The sequence below is a fragment of the Hypomesus transpacificus genome, chromosome 21 (genome assembly GCF_021917145.1).
Source record: "Hypomesus transpacificus isolate Combined female chromosome 21, fHypTra1, whole genome shotgun sequence".
Lineage (NCBI taxonomy): Eukaryota > Metazoa > Chordata > Actinopteri > Osmeriformes > Osmeridae > Hypomesus > Hypomesus transpacificus.
Genome location: NC_061080.1, coordinates 848,290 through 867,570, shown reverse-complemented (window position 1 = coordinate 867,570; position 19,281 = coordinate 848,290). Strand labels below are relative to the sequence as shown.

General features: G+C 47.4%; 1 protein-coding gene across 7 annotated transcripts in view; it reads right to left on the bottom strand.

Annotated features, from left to right (window-relative positions):
- The window catches only part of LOC124483275 (cytoplasmic phosphatidylinositol transfer protein 1-like), a 46,774-nt gene extending 27,602 nt beyond the window's left edge, over positions 1-19,172 (bottom strand). For 2 of the 7 annotated variants that reach the window (XM_047043628.1, XM_047043634.1), the window contains exon 1: positions 16,351-16,685. In XM_047043628.1, the coding sequence (XP_046899584.1) occupies positions 16,351-16,437 (87 nt within the window). In that variant the 5' untranslated portion in view covers positions 16,438-16,685. The other 5 variants (XM_047043629.1, XM_047043631.1, XM_047043632.1 and 2 more) reach the window with 5 other exon arrangements.
- Between the last annotated feature and the right edge of the window lie 109 nt (positions 19,173-19,281).

The window sequence follows — 19,281 nt, the reverse complement described above, 5'->3', positions numbered from 1 at the left end:
TACATGAACCTGGGGGGGTACATGAACCTGGGGGGTTTAGCAGGGGGGGGGGGGGTACATGAACCTGGGGGGGTTAGCAGGGGGGGGGGGGTACATGAACCTGGGGGGGGTAGCAGGGGGGGGGGGGGTACATGAACCTGGGGGGTTTAGCAGGGGGGGGGGGGTACATGAACCTGGGGGGGTTAGCAGGGGGGGGGGGGGGGGGTACATGAACCTGGGGGGGGTTAGCAGGGGGGGGGGGGTACATGAACCTGGGGGGGTTAGCAGGGGGGGGGTACATGAACCTGGGGGGGTTAGCAGGGGGGGGGGTACATGAACCTGGGGTTAGGGTTAGCAGGGGGGGGGGGGTACATGAACCTGGGGGGGTTAGCAGGGGGGGTGGGGTGTAGTCTCAGTTGTCTGAAATAATGGAAACTGATTCAAACATTCAAACTATTTCCTCAAAACCATTGCATAACTGAGAACACAGAAATGCTCTGACAGTATCCATTATTGACACCATGATTACACACACACACACACACTTCACATTTAACTCTGTGCGTGTGTGTGTAGCTTGTGTTCAGCAGCCCAAACTATGTTACCGAAACGTGTCAGTTCTTTCACATCATTGTGATAGTTAAGTGAGATTGTGAGTGTGTGTACACGTACATGGCAAATATTTACAGTGTGTCCGACATGCCTGGAGAACCCAGGAACAGGACGGCGACACAAAGAATCTCTCACTTCATTGAAGCCCTTTCTCCAAAGTCTCCTCCGGACACATCTGGCTTCCGTTTGCCCGCCAGAGCCTAGACAGTAATTGCATTGTGCCAAAGTAATCATGGTGCAGAGAGTTGGCACACGACAAGGGGTCTGTGGGGGGGGGGGGGAGGGTGTGCGTGTGCGCCCGGCGCAGTCCCGGCGCAGTCACTTCATCAGCTGTGTGCTCATCAAACCAGGAGAGGGGGAGAGAGGGGAAGGGAGAGAGAAAGAGAGAGAGGGTGAGAGAGAGAGAGAGAGAGAGAGAGAGAGAGAGAGAGAGAGAGAGAGAGAGAGAGAGAGAGAGAGAGGGAGGGACCACGCACGAGTACAAAACCTGCAAACAATAAACACTCGAGCTCAAACTTTGTCACCCTCGGCCACAGTTCTTTTGTGATCACAGTGGTAGGGTGTGTGTGTGTGGGGGCTAAACAAGCGCCTAGCCACCCAAACACACTGACACACACACAAACACCCTCAATCCCTCCAAGGTTCCAGTTATCGCGTGACAGGTCCAAACAACACATTTCATCAGTTTCCTCTTCCTGTTTGTGGTCGCGAGAAAATAATACTGAAGCCCGCTGTGACACGACCCACATCTATGGCTGTGAGCTTACGTGAAGGAGCACCGGCAGCGCTGCGTCAGTCAGAGCATCTCTCCGCACGGCCAAACAAACAGCCCAACAATGCCAGTTGCTCCGCCACGCATGTTGAACTGAATGTCTAATTCATGCGTCTAATGCAGTGAGGCTAAATGGTGGATTCTCTTGACAAGCCAGAAGGACGCCGTCATCGTGACTTTTTCCCGCCGGTCCAGAGATGTGTCAGTGCTAAAAGCACATAATCACTGAGCAAGAAGTCCTTCACGGCCGAGACTGAAACACCTTCCCACCCTACTTTGTTGACACACCAAGCAGGCCTAAAAGAAACACCCGTCTTTAGCCCAGCTACATCAAGGCCTAAGTGTTGGCAAAACACTCACTGAGAGCGAGATTCTAGCGTGGCAAAACAGACACGAAATGTCATGGGACACAGTGTATCTTTGCCTTGAGGGCACAACCACAAATTGTCCTTTTTGAGGCTGCCAACATTAAAGTTATTATCCAGCAACCACCAACAGATCCAACTGCAAACAATTTCCCCTCCGTCCCACGTCGCTTGATGATTCGTGATCCTCGCCCAAGTGTTTACGGCCACGTCCACCAGCACCAGAGCACCGCCACTCCAAGCCAGAACCCTGTCATCTCCCCCTAGCTAAAACAATGGGCCGACCAGAGCGGGATAAAAGTCTGTTTACGCCAGGCTAAGCACACACACTGAGTATTTCCCTTCCACTTTGTGCTTGGTAAACAAGCAGACCGTCGGAGCTCCAACAGACTTCAAGTTAGCATTTCCCGCTCTTTCCACACGCAGCAAGGTGTGCCACCACAGGATTTGAAAAAGGACTACAACTCTGGAATTCAAGCATTACCTATATGGAGCAAAATGTAGGCCTCACTCTATAAATAAATAAAAAGTCATACAATAAAAAATTACCACCAACAGTTGAGTTGGAAAAACATGACTTTGTGGATTACAATTATCATAGACAAAAAATAACTTTTTTTTATTTAATATTTTTACTTATAAAATAGTCTGTGTTCCTTTGTATGAGCAACAACAAGACACAAAATGGCTGCCAGGAATATGAGGAGCTCAAAGCAGCACATCAGCACTGTGACTAAGCATGAAGAAGTGAATAAGCTGAAGTGAAGGCAGCCAGACTTATGAAAAGGCACTTGGCAGGCTGCTGATTTTCCGTGATGCAAAGCCAATTTCGAGCTTTTATGGGTCATTACAGTACAGTAAGTCAAGCAAACTCCAGCCAGGCTAGGCTCGAGTTTAGCATCCACACATCTTGTAGGCCTACATAGGGGTTTGTTTTGAAGGCCATATATAAATAAAACGTTCAAGATCACCTCTCCCATACTTCATCAACAAGGTTTTAATACTGTAACATAGTCCACTGTATATATATAATAATCCAAATGAGCAAGAAATATACTTTGTGTTTTTTTGTCGCAACTCCTTTGGACCAGTGAGGTCACCCCATGCTGCTCTGCAACGAACGTGACGTTCGCAGGCCTGCGGTTCCTCTCTTCTGGCTCAGCTCCCCCAACCAGGGCTTGCGTCATGCATTTGCAAAAACAGAGTGCAAATGTTAATTTCACGCAGTGAATGCACGCACACACACACACGCGCATTTTTCTTATGAGGTCAGGTGTTCCGAACGTCTGCTAATGCTAACCAGTTTGTACGCAAAACAACAGATGGTCTCACGGTCTCGCTCACAGCCTTGGCATTTGGCGAGATCCTCAATCACGCCGCTCAAAAATCCATCCGAATATTTCATCATCCCATCACCACAAAAAACATGCTCGTGTTCTGCCCTTAAAATAAACCCCACATAACTACACGTTAGAATGGAAAAAATGCAAATGCAACGAAGCAGTTAAATCCAAAAGCTCAATAAATCCACACGTCCTCCTGATTTCACAGCCCTCTGACGCAAAACTCCAAGAGGGCCGAGTCATTTAACCCTTTACTGCCTAAGCCAACATTCCAAACATTCCATAAGCTGTGGAAATATGATATTCATATTAATATTCATATTTTATGAATTTTCATATTAAATCATACACCTTAACTGTTTATACCATCTTGAAGAGGAGAACTAGGGGATTTTTATCATGTCAATAAATATATGATCACTTGAGGCAAATCATATTTTATCAAAGTGGTTTCAGGCAGCCATTCTTTACAAAAACTTCTCCATCCACCATACCTCATCAGACAACTGCATTTTTCACCGATTTAATTACAAGATGGAGAAATACTTTGAGTAGGTGGAATATCCACAAGTCTGTGGGCAATGTAGAACAGAAGACAGATTAGAAATACCATATTTTGATTAAAAGTTATGACCATTCTAGTGACTAGTGGAGACAGGGGAAACCGGAATTATCCTGTCCCAAAAGTGGCTAGCGCTATGGCTGGATACTCCTCTCGATAACTAAAAAACGTTCGAGTTTCTTCCACAATCGACCGAATTGGCCAAACAAGGCATGTACATTTAGCTTACAGTATACATAATCTACCTAGTTAATGTTGTTTTTCGAAGTTTTTTAGAAATCTGCTCAAGTCGAAGCTAAACAGTGCTACTACCGTCATTGCTGCCTGTCACAAACGGCCAAGCCGGACACGTCATTCTTTCCTGAAAACACTCGCTTCACTCCCACAAACAAATTCTTCGTAAGTAAAAAGTTGAGACTTTTAATTGACAATATTGACAACACATATTAAGGAACTTGTCTTTACTCATAATATCGTCTCCGATTTCAATTCGAAGCTGTACATCTAACACTGTAGGCAATCTCCCATGGTCTCCGCTCTGGCTCCGCCTCAGAAAACAATGGCTGCCGTTGCAGACGATAGATTTATTTCCCCCTCCCACTAACCCCTTAACCAATGAGATGTGCTTTGAGCTTAAGTTGTCATGAGTATCTGGCAGTTTTCAGAAATAAAATCGGTGATTGGATGGCAAAGTTATTAAGGCGGGATCTATGGGTCTTTTTCGACCCATATTTGAATGGTCCGGCAGGAAAGGGTTTTAACCCACTTTTGTTTCTTTCTATTTAGGTACCTCTTTGGATTGTTGACTTTCTGGCAGGCTTGGAGGGGGGGGGGGGGGGGGGGGGGGGATGACGTCATAGGGGGGTCCGCAGAGGAAGGAAGCGGGGGAGTGGGTGTTTTGAGAGCCAGGCAGATCTTATTAATTACCCGGGAAAACATTCCTCGCTCGGGAGAAGGTCAAAGGAGGCTGGCTGCCGTCTTGGCTGAATCTAAGGAGCTAGGATTGTCAACTTTTTTTTTTTCTTCTCCCATTTCTTTCCTTACTTTCGATTGTCCTTTCTTTCCTTTCCATCTGTCATCCTTCCTCTGTCTCCTTCTGCTGGCTTCTCTCCGTTCTCTTCGTCAACCCCCCCTGTATACGGCACCCCGTGCCCCCCCCCCCCCCCCCCCCCCCCCCCCCCCACGCCTTTGATTTGTCTTCCGTCTGACACTTTCTGAGGACGGGAGAGGCACAGGCAGAAACTGAGCAGAACAGACAGAACGTCAAAGCAGATACATCCGAGACAGGCAAAGTTGAGGATGAGTTCATAGGAAAGAACACACAACACAACACACACACACACAACTCCTCTATATCACTCTCACACACACACACACACAACTCCTCTATATCACTCTCACACACACACACACAACTCCTCTATATCACTCTCACACACACACACACACACACAACTCCTCTATATCACTCTCACACACACACACACAACTCCTCTATATCACTCTCACACACACACACACAACTCCTCTATATCACTCTCACACACACACACACACACAACTCCTCTATATCACTCTCACACACACACACACAAACAGAGACAATATCAGAGTGGAGTAAATATTGACAAAGGGTGAGATGCTCTAAAAGCCTGCCATCGATTTACCCGAGGATGTGTTCCATGTTGCTGTGCTATGAGGTCTCTTATCCCACACTCGGGGAAAACTGATTCAAGCATGGCCCTCTGCATCCCCCACCCCCGAGAAGAGGAGGCCAAAAGTGTGAAGAATTGGCTACGGCCACAGTGTGTGTGTGTCTTTCCACAGTTGTGTACTTGTACCTCCCCTTTAGAAGAGAGGGAGAGGGGGAGATATGGAGAGAGAGAGAGAGAGGGAGAGAGAGGAGGGGGGGGCGGACGAGGAGGGCTTTACTGAGCCAGTGGGCGAGACAGCTGACATCTGCCCAGAGAGGAGCCTTGCACTATGGTCGTCACGACAACACTCATATAGATCAGAAGTCTAATTAACAGAAGGGGAGGGGCCTAGGCCCTCAGGGGATGCTGGGAGATTGAGTCTGAATCTTTAAATACCCGTGTCTGGAGGTTAGCGAGTACAATGGAAGTGAGGTCGTGTTTTGCCTTTTTGCAGTAAAGAAACCAAAGAACGTCACTTTAACCGACCGAAGGACACAATCTCCTATTACGAGTAGTGCGAGAATGTGCAGTTGCTGAACAAATATATAATCTATGTAGTAACTGGCGCCTACATAACACCTAGCGTCTACGTAATGACTTGCTGCAATGTAGCAACAAGCGGCGACGCGCCAAAACAACTCGACAACTCGTGTCGAGTTTTGCGTCGACCGTACTCGTTGACCTACCTTAAAAAGGTCTTTCCCATGGTCTGCGACTGTTTGCTTTGAGATTACAGATTCTGAAACGCTCGCAAGATAAGGGTCTTATCCGTGTGAGTGTGTGCTTTCAGTCACCTGGTATTAGATATTTGAGGTTAGGACTGGAGAAACCTAGACTGGCTCTGATGGATGCAGAATGAGAAGCTTAGTTCAGCTCTAACAACCAGACAGTTCAACTCATACGGGAAATGGAACAACCATCATCATTATCATCATCCATTAGATCCATTATGTGTGTTGGTTCCCGGAACCAACCTTGTAAACCTATGAGTGTGTGGGAGTGTGTGTGTGTGTGTGCAGGTGTTGTACTCTTTATTGTCAGCATGTACGAACAACTGTTGCCTCAGCAGAAATGTATCCTTGACTGTCACCGCGTGTGTTCTCTCGTCCCTCCTCTGCTGTGGCTCAGCTGCACTGGGCCGGGGCGGAACGAGGGTCTGGCACGACCTCACCAGAGCAACGCAGCCTCCTCATTGGAGGAGCTGCCGTTTATTGAAGCAGATGTCAGCATCTGTCCCCTGTTTACCTTTCCATGGTTGTAAAGACAGGAAAAAAGAGAATAGGTAGGCCCAGCCAGGATTCAGGACGCTGTCTTTGGGGGGGGGGGGGGGGGGGGGGGGGGGGGGGGCGACGACACACTTCTACGGACGTAGATATGAAGGAGGCATGCAGGGACACGCGCACTGCACCCGTGCACTGCACACACGCACAGCACACACCCACTGCACACACGCTCAGCACACACCCACTGCACACACCCACTGCACACACCCACTGCACACTGCTCACAGTCTCGCGCGCCACGCCGCTGACCGCCATCTACTCATCAGCTATCCCATCATCCTCTGACGCAAACATGTGACAACTGCCTCAACGGAGGACATCATTCACTCCCTGTGGACGTCTGTGCAGTCTCTCGGGCCATTTCTCCCCGAAAAATACATTTTCCGATCACTCTTCTGTGATTCCTGCCCTCTGGGGTGTGGGATAAAGATCTGGCCCCCTTGGTTGGGTGGGGGGGTTGTGTGTGTGTGTGTGTTTGTGGGGGGTATGTGTGTGTGTGTGTGTTTGTGGGGGGTGGGGCTCCATGTGAGATCTGACGTGAGCCTCTGCATGACTGTCCTTCCTTTCAGCACATCTGGAGACAACACGCGACCTGCAGCTCCATGACAACCCTAATCCTTCCTTTCCTCAGAGCCAAATGTCAGATACCCCTGTGTGTTTGTGTGTGTGTGTGAGAGAGAGAGAGAGAGAGAGAGAGAGAGAGAGAGAGAGAGAGAGAGAGAGAGAGAGACAGAGACAGAGACAGAGACAGAGACAGAAACAGAGAGAGCAGGTGAGTGAGCAGGTGAGTACGAGAGATTAAGTAGCATGCGTGTCGGTCTTCCGGTGTGTGTGTGCGCGTGTGTGAGGCATCCTGTCACCCGTGCCTCCAAACACTTTATCAATTTCTACGACGGGAATTATACCCTCTTGCTTCCCATATTGGACTCGTCCTACAGCTAAAGCAGGACACCTCACTGATAAATGGGTTTTTTCCCTAGCGACATGATTGTCAACAACCCTTTCAATCTCTTCTCATGTCCGTTTCTTCCTTGGTGCCGCCAACGCAACAATGTTCCCACCTGGTCAAACAGGTCAACCTGGGTGAGACAGGTCACAGGTCAAACTCTGTAACCACTACATTGTCAAACGGACAAAGCCCAAACCACCGTGCCCCTCCCCATCTCTGGGCCCTCTGAATGGGCCTGGAGGACAATGAAGTCACTTTTAATGACGTGCTCTGCCAGCCAATCCGAGTCTCCGCTTCAATGACGCCCCCAAATCCGTTCTCCATGATCCTCACTCCTATTCCCTGCTAGAGAAGTCGACCCCTGGGCTCTGATGGAGCCTCCTTCTGAACCCACAATTGTCTCGTCACTGAATCTGTCTGAATGCATACTATAAGCCTTTTCTTATGCCTAAGAATCGGCACACACACACACCCGACCACACACACACACACACACACACACACACACCCTTCCAGAGCTCACGGCGTTCGAAAGGAATTTTATCAGTCAACTGCCATTTCTATCAAAGCAAATCCTTTATTAATAGTTTCCTTGGAGGGTCAATATGTTAAACACTGTTTAAAAGGTCATTCTTCAAAAGAAAATGTGCTTTATCTCGTCTGCTCGACAGGGTCAACGTAAGTGAAGTCAGATCCATACTTCTTCTTATTCTGAAGGAAAATACAGGACACCCAACTCTATCCTGCTCTCTCTCTGTCTCTCTCAGCCTCCCTCTCTCACCTTCCCTCTCTCTCACGCTCACCCTCTCCCGGTCGATCAATCTTAGACCGCGTTTTCACTCCATAATCCTTAAATCACAACAGCAATCAGACCCTGCCCGAGTCAGCCCAGGAGAACACTACACGCGTTATAGACACGCACGCACACGGGCACACACGATTGAGAAGAAGTTATACGTGGGCTCTGAATCTCTTTCTACCCTTCACTTTCTCTCTCCCCCCCCCATCTCTGTCTCTCTCTCATCCACTCATTTGTCATTGGCCAAGATGAACAGAGCTCTGCACCAGTCTGTCAGCTTATTAAGATCTGAGTTGGTGGCTTTCTTCCACAAGGCTGACAGTTTCAATGGCTGCACTTAGAATCTCAGTCGCCCCTGAAACCTCAGGTCGCTGACTAGTATTTTTCAGTTTTTCTACTTCATTTATGGATAAGTAGAATATCGTCATTTTATGTAGCCTACCATGGAACAAATTCATGATGGATAGGGAATCCTATTCTAGACTATATATATACAGACTTGTGTGCATAGGTCTTCAACAAAGAATAATATTGTATGATTTTGGCATAAACAGTGGTTGTCTTAGCCAACTTCTTTGGTAGAGTTTACTAGTAGTGCTAGTGTAAATTCAACTCATCAATTCATCTTTTTTAGCGTTTCGCAGCATTTGCGTTTTATAAGCGTAGTAATGGCAAAATCTAGAGTGGAAACTCCAACCTGAGCAAAAAAACATCTGACTGCATATAATGCAGCCGCCCAAAGCTGTTGTTTACAGATTGAGCTTTTGGCGTCTTTGGAGCGAAGCGCCAAATACATTTACCACTGCTGTGAGGCTAATTGCTTCACAGTAGGGGGGGACAAAAAGGGACGAAAAACACACGCTTTTGCAACTTTGAGAATATTGCAACAGTCCATTTTGCTTTGCTTTTTTCATAGGCGTCCAGAGAGAATCATCTTAAAGCAAAGTGGTCCCACACTGTTTTCCTATGGAGCTGCTGAGCCCACGATCTGGGAGGGCTTTAAGAGCTCTCGTGAACATGACGTGTTCCATGGTTTCCTCAAAGATATTCAGAGCCGTGCCCATTTAAATCCGGTGGCCATTTGTCCCATGGTTAGGCATTCATTCGTCAAAGACAAGCCACTTAACCCTTCTGACAGTACATAAAGGAACATTTGTGTATCTCAGACTGGCTGGAGTCGTTCGTGTTTTTTGTTGTTGTTTGTTTGCGTTTTTGCGTCACACAGCTCCTGCAGTGCCCCTAGTTCTGCTGCAGAGCCCTCTTATAATCCACCAGCAGTGATCTCAGATGGAGTCTGGGGGTTAGAGAGTGAGAGGGCAGCACCTGTCAGGCCCTGGCCTGTCAGAGGCACTGGGGACAGAGGAGATGCTGGAGGGCCACTGCTGAGTCCACACTAACAGGCTGCTAGACCGTGTGCACTTCTATCAGCGGGTGCCCTCTAGATAGCAACAGCACCAACCAATGAGAAACTTTTTTCGAGAGCGCGATTTGCATTTTACTCACGAGGCTCGAGGTGCGGGATTAATGAGATTGGAAAAGTAGCAGTAAATAGGACGTGTGCACATTTTCCAGAAGCGTGTCAAATTCGTGATCGTTTTTTCCTCAGTAAGCAACTCTGCGACGTGAGGCATTCCTGTGTTAATATGCACTGTTCTCTCGTCCAGAGCGCACATACTCCACCGCATGGGGGAGCAGACATTCCTGGTAAATCCATTAGGTAAGGTAAGGCTATCAAATATCTCATTATTTGACTGTTTGAGTAGAAACGTTTTGAAAACTCCAATCACAGTCATCCTAGCCACTCAGGGAATGCTGCAAACAGCTCCAGTTGCCTTAGGAACCAGGATGATAATAGAAATGTCAACATATACTGGAGCTAACTATAGCCTGTCTATGTTGTGGGTTGAGTCGATGTGCCTGTCCAAATGTATTCCACCGGTGAGTTCTGGGCATAATGAAACACGAACAAGAGTGTGGAGGTGTGTGTTCTACATTTATGGGGCCAGTCCTTTGTGTACGCGCGTTTGTCGTGCGCGTGTGTCCTTGCACTCGTACAAAAACCCTAGCAGGGGTGAGCAATTTCGACTCCAGTGAGATCAGGACATTTAGGGGAGCGTGACAGGGCAACTCGGGGGAATGCTGAAGGGACTGGGCTGTTTGCTTACGGGATCTGACTGAAAAGGAGGCCGACGTTATGATCAAATCAGCCCCTCAAAAGCAAGTGACAAGCTCATATTTGGCATAGAGGGCTAAACACACACTTCAGCTCCACTGACGTCCTTTCCAGGAGAGGCAAATATTTGAGGAAGTCCAGCTCTGTCGTGTTTTTGAACACTTGAGTTTGAGGACGTCTTTGAGGCTGGCAGACAGGCCGTCACTTTCTTTTCCCTCTCTTTCTCCCCCCTCGACACGCGGCGCTCTGAACGAAAGCATCCGCGCCACATCTCTTCCCCTCCTTTCTTCCTCCCCCGCCCCTCCTTTTTAAATCACATCTGCTCAATCTCTCTCTCTCTCCCTCCGCCTTTCCCTCTCGCTCGTCCTCCACCCTTTTACTTCTCACGTCTCGCCTCTCCTCACCTTTTCCCCACCGCCCCGCCTCTCTCGACCTTTCTCTCCCCCCACTCCCCCCCTCCTCCTCTCTCCCTGCTCGCCCCGGCACACGCTCACATCACAGGCAGAAGCACTGCAGTGAGAACCACAGAGGGGAGAAGGAAGCTCCTGCTTGCCCTTTCCTCTCCAAGCGGGCTGTGCTCGCGGCCAGCAGAAAGCGGGACCAGCGTTATAAACATCGGCAATTTGAAAAATGACATTCATTCCATTTCACTTTGAACCCCCCCCCCCCCCCCCCCCACTGTCATTCAGAAGCCTTTAACTGGCAACTACAGTCAACATGGAGAACCAACTTGGATTTCAACGAAATAACCCAGGTTTGCTAGCTTGTCCACATACAAGCTAAACCTCTGGTTAGCTGGGCAATAGTACAATACCAGGGCAACACTGAAGCTGTAGCATTATCAACGTGACATCTGCTGAAGTAAAGGCGGTGTTATGCTGCAAAGGGGGGCAACGATTTGCGTAGTTCAAGTGGGCAAATGGATAACATTTTCTCAAACTCTTCAGCTGAAGGTCACTTAGTTGGGAAACAGTACAGAGAGGAGACGGCTAGGAAACAGAGACGCTGTGATTATCCCACAACAAACCAAGGGTTCTTAAGAAGACAAATACCCTCTAAAGATGTAAAGAAGAATTGGAGAAGATAGGAGGGGGGGGGGGGGCATCCCATGAACAACGGTCTGGTCTGTATCCCGGGTCATGTTGTCGAGTCTTTTGACCCTTTACAGTCTGGGAGATGGAGAGCGGGCCTGGGCAGAGTTCCACGACATCCGGGGAACAAAGCCCTCCTCTGTCCTTGGGTCTGGGAGCTCAACCATGTGGAAAGGCTGAACCAGGAGAAGATGAATGCAGGTTGAAACCCCCCCCCCCCCTCCTCAGCCGTCTTGAGGGCACTGCAATTTGTTTGGTGTCATGGGGAACATAAGGGTCAGTCTGCACATCCCCCAAACCCAGGGGAGTTCCGTGGATTATGAAGCGATGGGGGTCACCTCTGTGTGTGTGTGTGCACCTTAGAGGAACGTGTGTGAGTTGGTTGGCGTCAACAAGGGACAGATGAGAGAGAGAGAGAGAGAGAGAGAGAGAGAGAGAGAGAGAGAGAGAGAGAGAGAGAGAGAGAGAGGACAAGACAAGGACAATAGAGGAACTGAAATCACAGGGACGAAAAAGCAACAATGAGGGGAGGGGGGGGGGGGGGGAGTTTAGCACTCCAAATGAACTCATCAAGCCGGGCCCCTGCTCCCTGCAGGCCCCAGAGGCTGCCCAGCCCAGACAACCTGCTGCTGGGGGACTTCCTGGAGCCCGACCCACCACCTCAACCACAATGAGCCGCTCACTGTGGGAGTCAGGCCAGACGGATCGTGTGTTGCAACACCGTACATGATAACCACGGAGCTCGGAAAAGGTGACCATTCGCAACGTGCAACTGTGAGAACGCGTGCCTGCGTCTGTCTGTCAGACTGTGTACTGCAATAATTGGTCAAAGTCTGTTTGCCGGTGCCATGCCAGTGTGTATCTGACCCGGTGTACATTCGAGGAGTGACAGTGTGTGTGTGTGTGTGTGTGTGTGTTGACTCTCCAGATAATTGAAATGGCTTTCCTCCAAGACAGGGAGAATGAGTGTCAGCAAGACGTGACGTTATCATGTCGCAGTGCTGCTTTGAAATAGTCTCCCTCTCCCTCTCTCACACACACACACACACACACACACTGCCATCTAGGAAATTGGATAGAGTCTCCTCCATGGATAATGGTCTATCAAACCCCATGATGTTCTCCTCTCTGGATGAGCAAACGGTGGCAAATGGTGTCTTGATCAAATCACAACATTGTCATGTACACCAGATGGCAATCAGGCCCTGCATCACACCAGGCCACCAAAGGGATAACAACGGCCCATTTCCCTGATCGGTCCCTTAGACTACTGCGAGTGTCTGCTCGGGTTAAGATATAAACCAGAAGATACTAGCAAGACGATGTTTGGATCCACGTTCGGAAGGAAAGTGAGGCACTCATGATGTGGACACCCCATAGAATTTCAGTTTTTTAAGGTTTTCTACTCATCCAAACAGTAATATCTACTGTGTTGTACATCTACTGTGTTATATACTGTGTTATATATAACACAGTAGATGTTACTGTTTGGACGAGTAGAAAAAAAAACAATATATATATATATATATATATATATATATATAAAATGATCATACACTGACAGACCTTGGGCATCTCGAGTGTTGCTGCTATCGTCTTGTCTCAGCCTCAACAATGTACTTCAACCAAAACATTGTGGGACCGCCAAGCTGTTGAATGAACTGTGGCAGTCACGGAAACAGTCTCAGTGTTACATAAAACACGGGATCAACTCGCGTTCTATGTTGCAGGGAACTGTTCACGGGAAGATGATGGTTAAGTTATGACATGAGTAGGACCACAAAGGGGACCAAGGATGTAAGGATGCGTTTCCCCCTCATTCCCCTTGTTTCGCTGACACAACCTTTAGCCGCCCCTCGCTGGCTGTGCCAGTCTCGTCTACGCCACCTGTTCCTCATTTCCGCAACACCAGCCGTTCTGCTGGAACACAGGCCTGACTGGCTGTGCCCAGGGGGGTGCCAGGCTGGGAGGAAGGATACAGGGGGGGGGGGGGGGGTTGTGATGACTGACGAAGGAGGGAGAGAAGGAGGGTAAGGTGTGTGTGGGGGGGGGGGGTGGATGAATGAGGGAGAGTTACGCGAGATGGGGTTTAAGCGGGGAGCTAAACGGGACAATAATCAGGCAGAGGCAGCTTGGCAGGGTGGGGTGGAGAGGGGGGGGGTCTAAATCTCGATTCAGACGGCGACTGATAAAAGAGGAGGCTGATTATCTGGACACACTCAGCAGATGGGGGTTGGTGTGAGGTGTGTGTGGTTGGGGGAGACAGAGCATCTGTCTGAGCTGCACACTCCTCACGTTATCCCGTTGAGTGGGGATGTGGGTCAAATGAGGGATTGCTTTCTGAATGGAGTGGAAAATCTTGGCCATGAAGTGTGGTTTACTCAGAGAGTGACCTGCACTTCTAATGTATCCTCGCAACGACATGAACCGAGAAAAGATTTCTATTCGTCCTCATTTTTAAACATCCAATTTTTTGTGACTAAAGACTAACATTGCCTTCCATAAGTATTGGGACAGTCAAGTCAACATTTCCATATTCAAATATGATTCAAATATGAAAATGATGCAAAAGTACCGTCCCCTTTTATTCAATGTTTCAACTAAATGTTTTAACCAACTAAGATAGACAGGGAATGCTCAGGGAACTGTAAAATGTAATGGTCATATTCCATACACATATAATAATGTGTGCCACAATTCACACATAAAACTGCCATGAATGTTTTTTTCTCATTTCTCTTGCATGTAAAGAATGCATTTGGTGGTAGTCATAAGCCAGCATGAAGACTAAGAAGCAGTCTATGGAAGAACAGCAATTCATTTGGATACTAAAAGGGAAAAGAAAGAGCTCAATCCAAACAAACACACCAATAATGAGCATTGCCAAATAAAGTTTGGAATGTCCATAAACAAGAGAAACCATCGGCGTCTACGACACAAACAACCCGGTCGCTCCCCAAAAAATTAGCTGCAGTTGCTGACAAACAAATGAACCAGAGTTGAGAAAAACCGCCCAGAACTGAGTCTTAGAGAAACCGCCAACCCCCCTTAGAATGCTGGGGTGACGGTATCACAATCCAACGGTCATCAGATCCATTAACCGACCACTAAAGCGCTGGTCATGTGCTTTGACGGGCACAGATGCTGTTTGTCTACTAGTGATGCTGCCAATGTCACAGCACTCCACACTATTACCACATTCACCCATTTGCTAAACGGAAAATGAATGGACTTGATGGGTCGGATTAGGGCGTCGGTCACAGGGCGGAGGTCCGTATTGGCTTTCACCAGGTTCCCACACGCTTCCACCGTTGCCTCCGAGAGCTCTATTAAGTGAGTTTACTGGCACGGCGACAAGCCAAGAGGCAGATATAGAATGTTACACCTTCCCGCCTACTCGAAACAGATGGTTGAGAACGAAAGCTTGAAAACGAGGAGAGGGAATAGGATTTTTATTTTTTATTTTTTTGTGTAAGCTTCGGGGGTGGGGGTGGATTATGAACTATGACGTAACACAGTGGCATAATCGCCCTGTTATCATCAAAGCTGGAAAGCAGAGAATTCCAAAGGGCTGCACAGACTCATTTAAATAAGGATCAAATAAAAAATTCATAAAAAACATTTACAGTACTGCACAAGTAAGTACAGCCCACGACCACTTCAATCATTTGAATTGGTTGACGGGACCGTTTGAACGATTGAATCATGGCTCCCCGGGTCAAAGTGGTTTGTGAAGTGACAAAAGGTGCACTTTCTTAGGAAAGCGTAAAGGGTGACTCAAGGTAGCTATATGCCAACTCATCTGTCGAGACCAACAAAGGAAGACTCAAGTGATATTATCTATCTCTTTTCCGCCATGAATCATCCACCCATCCTGTCTCTCCCAGGTAAAGCAGGCGTGGAGTCTGACAAATAGCTGTGTGAAAAGGACAGAAAAGAGGAGTGTTCTTCTTTAGACCCTGTCCAATACCAGGCTGAGGTTTGGCCTCTATGGGGCTATGGGTCTGCATATGGAAATGGAAGACCGTCACTGGATCAGAACTTCAAAAGGTGAAAAAAAAGGAAGATTCTAGAATGTTGAGTAATAAAAGGCGTGGAGCACAGTAACAACAAAAGAAGCGGGAAAGTTGTTTGCGCAATTGACAATGAGCAACATGCAGAGGCACACTAACTCCTGAACTACACACAGACAGTAAAAACAGACAGTAAAAAGTTGTACCCAACAATGTGCCAGAAGGTGACGCATTTCCGACAACAGCATCTTCACTGTTGTGACATGAGACACCATGTGTCTCGCAAGGCCTCGGCCAGTCAAATCTCTTCCCAGAGACAATACAACAACAGAGTGACCTTGCATGTCCCCATGACTCCCTAATCCACACACACAAACACACACAAACACACACACTGCATTATCCGGCCTCCCAGAGGGATTTCAGACCACAACATGGCCTCCACCTTCCTCCAACCACCCTTCAGTGAAGCTGAAGAATCTTGGCCTGCAGAGAAGATGGCTGGCTGAGGACACTTCCCACTGCCCCTCCCCTTGCCCCCTCTCCCTCCCCTCCCTCGACCCCAACTCCCCCCTAGCAGGAAACAACCACTCGTTTTCAGAGACATGAGACAACTCCCAACCCAATGTGCACAGTCATGATAAGACACCATCGCCCCGGTTCCTGAGGCTCATCGCCATGGACACAGCAGGGGGTGGTCAAGCTTAAAACCCACCAATGACAGACCTCGGCTAGATTCGGGGTAGGGACCAATCCGGTGACCTTCCGTCTGAGTTGTTAGGTGAAAAACGATGTTGTTCATTAGTTGGGACAAGCGTGGAAATGGGCCAGTCTGCTTTTCCTGTTGCTTTAGGAACAGTCCCTTGCCTCCATATGTCAAAAGTAAAAATCCTCCATTAACAAATGTGAACAGCTGGAGGAAGGAGACACTACAACCAGTGTGATTAACGGGGACGTATCTTGTGCTTCAGGATTCCTGAAACGCCATTTGAATAAGCCAGTTTCCCCAGAGAGTTGCAGTGTGTGAGGAAAAAGAAAACAGCCGACATGTTCCTACCGCCTGGCTCTTCATGCAAAGTGATTTAGCTCCATGTTCTGTGTTTGTGTGTCACATTGGCTGCTATCTTCTCTCTCTTCATGTGAAGTTCAATGTTGCTCCGTCTAGGCCTACATGCACTCACACACACACAAAAAACGACATTTGAGGCCAGTTCTTGAATAAAACCTGACTTTCTAACACAAAGGCATGACATTGTTTGTCATTACCAATCATTTCCCATCCCATTGCCACTCATAAAGTGCATTCAATTTGAAATGTTCAAGAAAGCCTTTTTGCTGTTGAATTAAGAATGCATTAGAGTGGTTTGGCAAATAAACACCACTACACAGAAACTTCACAGACATCGGTCCCAGAAACAACAATCATCCATTTGCCAAAAGGCCCTACCGTGAACATGAAAGAGGTCTGTGCCAGAAATGGAAGCCATTTGGATGACACCAGAAAAGTGTTGTCTTTACCGGGCATGTCAGGGCATGACAACTATAATTGCAGACACGGGTGTTGGAGGGGTCTATCGACAGGCCGTGTACATTTACTTTTTGTCATTTGGCAGACGCTCTGGGGCTTACAGTAAGTACAGGGACATTCCCCCGAGGCAAGTAGGGTGAAGTGCCTTGCCCAAGGACACAACGTCATTTGGCTCGGCCGGAAATCGAACTGACGAGCTTCAGATTACTAGCCCGATTCCCTAACCGCTCAGCCACCTGACTCCAGGTACCATCGTGATATTCTAGTGTATTCCGTCTCAGGAGTTTTGGGTCGATGAAAACACACTAAAGTTGGACCGTTTTCCTCTTTCACCACAAGATCAAAGAGCATATGAAATGACATATTCATATGTCATTGAGAATGGCATGAAGAATTGGATGTTAATAAATGACAGTAGTGGGATACTGGCCATTCTGGTCATCCTTCAGGATCATGTGACAACATATTCTCAGCTCTTCCAGTCCAACATCCACCATCCTCCATATTATAACTTCCAAAAATGTGTGGGATAAATAGATCTGTGTGTGTGTGTTTGTGGGGGGGAGAGAGAGAGAGAGCCTTCCATCTTATACATGGCCAAGTTATATTTTTACAAAGAGAAATGATATATCATTATATGTATAGTCTAAAATGCATTCAGGCTACATGTTTCATCCTTCTGTTCCGTGATTCAGCACACTGACAAGTTGTTAAATTTATCTGGCAATCATTTCAATCTCTTTGAATATGCCAAAAAAATACTTTAATTGCACTAAATAGGCTAGAAGACATACGTTATCATTAGATTGTAAACTTACCTCCTCAACTGTCAGCGGCATGCATATCCTGTACTCCTTTAACAGCATCTTGATATGTCTCTTGGGGTTTTGCACAACGTAACCAATCTAGACAATGTTTGAAGTTAAAAGCCAACCAACACTATCTTTAAACAATACTGATCTCGGTTATGCACGTGCTGCCTTCCGCTACACGGCACAATAAAACGAATGACCACTGTGAGTTGTCCTGTCTCATCGGATTTGGAACGAAAGTAACCGCAGATAGGATTTGGAACAACAGTCAAGCGGTTTGCTATCCCCTCTTCTCCGGGACAGGGCGCAAGCATAAAACGGTGACTCGGAAATATTTTTCGCGGTAAAGTCTACATTACGTTCAACGTGCCAAAGGAAATCTGCCAAGCAGATGTCAATTTTCAGAAGTGGGCGGTATCAAAACTGTCAAATTGTTGAAACTGCAGCTTTTTGAGACCAAATCGTAGCCTAATAGAAATCATGAAAAACAGCGTCAGTAGATTGTACCGTTCTCTCTCTCTTTGTTTCTCCGCAAATAGACGTGATTTTGAGGAAATTCACAGTAGTCTATTGCGCGGTGTCTTCAGGATGTGGAAAATATAATGCGAATGCTGAAGCCCCCTCCTTTGACTGTCAAGAACTCCGTCTCTCAGAGCAACGACGCGACACTTTGTTGCAGCCACGGAAACATTCTCAAACCACGAGGACAGGAAACACAGCTGGTCAGAGCGTAGCCTGTGTTATATAGGCTTCGTTATTTTAGCGTAGTCCATCTCTAATTCTGTACGAATAGGCCATTTAGGTAACCGCTGCACTCGCTCCCTCCCGAAGTAAATGTTGACATTGCTTCAAATTCGGTAACTCAAGATAATGTGAAGCTGGTCTGGGAGACGTGCAGAGTTGTTAAGCATAGTCTGGAGACACTTATCTTGCTGTTTTCAAACTTGCTGGTCGGACAGATCCCTGGCTACAATATCGACTACGATGGGATGGTGACTTTATGTTAACATAATTAGATTTTGGTTAAATCAAGGTGATTTTATGATGAATATAGGATATATAGGAGTAGTTTATTCCTCATCCTTGGGTCGCCGACGACCCCAGGACCTAATGTCATTGTAGGTCAGAATACATCATTTTCATAACTGTCCTCTCAACCATTTGGCCACTTATGTAACCCAAGCAGTTTAATACAAACTTTTTTATTTATTATAAAGGGATCTGACCTTCAGTAGGCTACAAATAATAATATTGTTGGGCCATAGTTTGTATTTCCTAATATGTATTTCCTAATATCTGTGCCCTG